The sequence below is a fragment of the Colobus angolensis genome, unplaced genomic scaffold (genome assembly GCF_000951035.1).
Source record: "Colobus angolensis palliatus isolate OR3802 unplaced genomic scaffold, Cang.pa_1.0 Scaffold1, whole genome shotgun sequence".
Classification (NCBI taxonomy): Eukaryota; Metazoa; Chordata; class Mammalia; order Primates; family Cercopithecidae; genus Colobus; species Colobus angolensis.
Genome location: NW_012110918.1, coordinates 17,936,467 through 17,940,206, shown reverse-complemented (window position 1 = coordinate 17,940,206; position 3,740 = coordinate 17,936,467). Strand labels below are relative to the sequence as shown.

General features: G+C 46.5%; 1 protein-coding gene across 1 annotated transcript in view; it reads left to right on the top strand.

Moving 5' to 3' along the window:
* NPLOC4 (nuclear protein localization 4 homolog (S. cerevisiae)) overlaps nucleotides 1-3,740 on the top strand; it is a 67,198-nt gene that overhangs the window by 29,131 nt on the left and 34,327 nt on the right. Inside the window, exon 8 of the mRNA XM_011933332.1 lies at nucleotides 442-568. Within this exon, the coding sequence (XP_011788722.1) occupies nucleotides 442-568 (127 nt within the window). The remainder of the gene's footprint in view (nucleotides 1-441; nucleotides 569-3,740) is intronic.

Genomic DNA, 3,740 nt, shown 5'->3' with positions numbered 1-3,740 from the left:
AGGATGGTCTCGATCTCCTGACCTCGTGATCCGCCCGTCTCGGCCTCCCAAAGTGCTGGGATTACAGGCTTGAGCCACCGCGCCCGGCCACACTATAGTTTGGTTCTTATTTTTTATTTTTTTGAGACAGAGTCTTAATCTGTCGCACAGGTTGGAGTGCAGTGGCACAGTCTCGGCTCACTACAGTTTCCTCCTGGGTTCAGGTGTGTGCCACCATACCCAGATAATTTTTTTATTTTTAGTAGAGACCAGGTTTTGCTGTGTTGGCCAGGCTGGTCTCGACCTCTTGTCCTCAAGTTGGCCTTCCACCTCCACCTCTCAAAGTGCTGGAATTAGAGGTGTGAGCCACTGCGCCTGACTTAGTTCTTATTTTTTAATGAAGAAATAGAAACATATTTGGCATGATGCTGTAAAATTGATAGGCTGCTTCTCTTGTCTTAGGACACCTATTTCCTAAGTTCAGAAGAGTGCATCACTGCAGGAGACTTCCAGAACAAGCATCCCAACATGTGCCGGCTCTCTCCCGATGGACATTTTGGATCCAAGTTTGTTACTGCAGTGGCTACAGGTATGACAAGGACAGTTGTAATGTAAATGTTACCACCTCGTTAATATGTTCTGTTCCTCTTTTTGGTAGCCTTTTATCCTTAACTTAGTTATAGTGGACTTTCTTACTGGGCTTGTGGGATGTAAATTCCTCCTTTCTTTTTATGGTAAAAATTCTGAACTTGCCGGCCGGGCGCGGTGGCTCAAGCCTGTAATCCCAGCACTTCGGGAGGCCGAGACGGGCGGATCACGAGGTCAGGAGATCGAGACCTTCCTGGCTAACACGGTGAAACCCCGTCTCTACTAAAAATACAAAAAATACTAGCTGGGCGAGGTGGCGGGCGCCTGTAGTTCCAGCTACTCGGGAGGCTGAGGCAGGAGAATGGCCGGAACCCAGGAGGTGGAGCTTGCAGTGAACTGAGATTACGCCACTGCACTCCAGCCTGGGCAACAGAGCGAGACTCTGTCTCAGAGAGAAAAAAAAAAAAAAATTCTGAACTTAACAGCGTAAAACTATAAACACAAACCCCAAAACTCACAACAGAATCAGGACCTCCACAGTGCTCTCCTCTAGGCCAGTGCTGTCCTTAAAAGTCCACTTTTTTGGCCGGGCGTGGTGCCTCACGCCTGTAATTGCAGCACTTTGGGAGACCAAGGTGGGTGGATCATTTGAGGTCAAGGAGTCCCGAGACCAGCCTGGCCAGCATAGTGAAACACCATCTCTATTATAAATACAAAAATTAGCTGGGTGTGGTGGTGGGCACCTGTAATCCCAGCTGCTCAAGGAGCTGAGGCAGGAGAATCGCTTGAACCCAGCAGGTGGAGATTGCAGTGAACTGAGTTTGTGCCAGTGCACTCCAGCCTGGGTGACAGGGCGAGACTCAAAAAAAGAAAAGAAAAAAATACATATATATATGTGTGTGTATATATATATGTGTGTGTGTGTGTGTATATATATGTGTGTGTATATGGACAAGGATGTTCCTCTGGGCAACAGAGTGTAACTCCATCTCAAAAAGAAAAAAGCGGGGTTTTTTTTTTTTGACAGTCTCACTCTGTTATTTAAGGCTGGAGTGTAGTGGCACAATCTCGGCTCACTGCAACGTCCGCCTCCTGGGTTCAAGCGATTTTCGTGCCCCAGCCTACAGCTGGAATTGTAAGTGCACACCACCACACCCAACTAATTTTTGTATTTTTAGTAGAGACAGGGTTTTGCCTTGTTGACCAGGCTGGTCTTGAACTCCTGACCTCAGGTGTTCTCCCTCATTGGCCTCTCAGAGTGCTGGGATTACAACATCTGTAATCGTAGCATTTTGGGAGGTTGAGTCAGGAGGATCCCTTGGGACTGGGAGTTTGAGATCAGCCTGTGCAACATGGCAAGACCCCATCTCTACAAAAAATAAATAAATAAAACATATTTTAAAAAAAGAAAGAAAAGTGTTCAAGCTGACTGCAGAAGTTTTTGCACTTTGCTGCATATTCTTGAGCTTGCCAGGTTTTTGTGTCTTTTTGTTTGTTTGTTTGTTTGAGACAGGTTCTTGCTCTGTCACCCAGGCTGGAGCGCTGGAGCGCAGTGGTGTAGTCACAGCTCACTGGTGTGACTCCTGGACTCATGTGATCCGCCCCCATCAGCCTTCCATGTAGTTGGGACTACATGCGTGCATCACCATGCCTGGCTAATTTTTAAATTTTTTTTTTTTCCCCCCAGAGACGGAGTCTCTGTCTGTTGCCCAGGCTGGAGTGCAGTGGCGCAATCTCAGCTCACTGCAAGCTCCGCCTCCTGGGTTCACGCCATTCTCCTGACCCAGCCTCCCAAGTAGCTGGGACTACAGGCGCCCCCCAGCACGCCTAGATAATTTTTTGTATTTTTAGTAGAGACAGGGTTTCACCATGTCAACCAGGATGGTCTCAGTCTCCTGACTCGTGATCCGCCTGCCTCGGCCTCCCAGAGTGCTGGGATTACAGGCGCGAGCCACCGTGCCTGGCCTAATTTTTTAATTTTTAACAGAAACGAAGTCTTGCTGTGTTGCCTAGCCTGCAGTTAGTTCCTTGATGTAAGGTGCATTTAGATTGATTTTCGAAATGAATATACTTTTTGAATAGTGATAGGCATCTTTCACATGTTAATTATTTTAATAATTAATACATGTTAACTATTTCACATGTGAATTAGTTGAGTCAGATTTATTTTCTTAAATTGTTGCTTGGGTTGAGCGCTTAAGGGAAGGATTGGGAATTTGGGCTAGGATTGAAGGAGGGTCTGGGAATTCTGCGTTACAGAACCCGTTAAGTGAGGGCACTCTGGGGAGGGGTGCTGTAATGGTGGGAGACTCAGGGCAGCTGGAGAGCAGCTGGGGCATCAGGCAGGGGGCACTGGGCACCCAGGTGGGGAGCAGAAAACAAAGGCGCTCATGTCATTTAGAATTCTACCTGGCTAGCATTGTATTTACAGATGGGGAGAAAGGTATCGTCATACTCTTCTCGGTGTCACATCCCCACACCCCTGCCACACGTAGGCTGATATCTGGGTGCAGTAGTGTAGGCTGGTAGTTTCCAAGCCTATCAGACTCAACTCCTGTTTTTAGAACACTTTGTGATACCCCTTTACTATGCAGAAATAAAATTCATGGGTAATCCAGTTAATGTAGGCTGCCGACACACAGAATTCTGAAATAGAAGGCAGAGTAATTGTAACATCAAGAGAAAGTGGTAGGAAAGAAACAGAATAAAGTCGAACGTTTAGGTGTGTCAGTGCTTCTGGACTGACCCGTGAGGACAGCACAGTGGGATCCGTGCTGGCCTGTGTGGGCAAGGGCTGAGCACAGAGCTGAGTCTAGGCCTCTTAGCTGGCCTTGCCGTCAGCAACATGGCTTCCTGAGAGGCTCAACACCTCTCCACCCAGTTCCAGGCAGAAGAGTGTACCCTTACCTCAGCTTACACTATTATAGTCCCAGAGAATTCAGTGTGCATTGAAACTGTGCCTGTCTGTTCTGTGGCTCTTTATAAAATAGAATTGCTTCTAATCTCACATGATTGTAAATAGTGCTTTTGCCTACACAAGTGTGTAGTGGGCATTCTGAGTTATGTGGGATATGGAACAGTTCCATAGTATTTCAGTGTGGTTTTAATTTCTATTTTATTCTGAGTGAAATCGAGGGTCTTTTATTTTTATTTTTAATTTTTTTTTTTTTTTT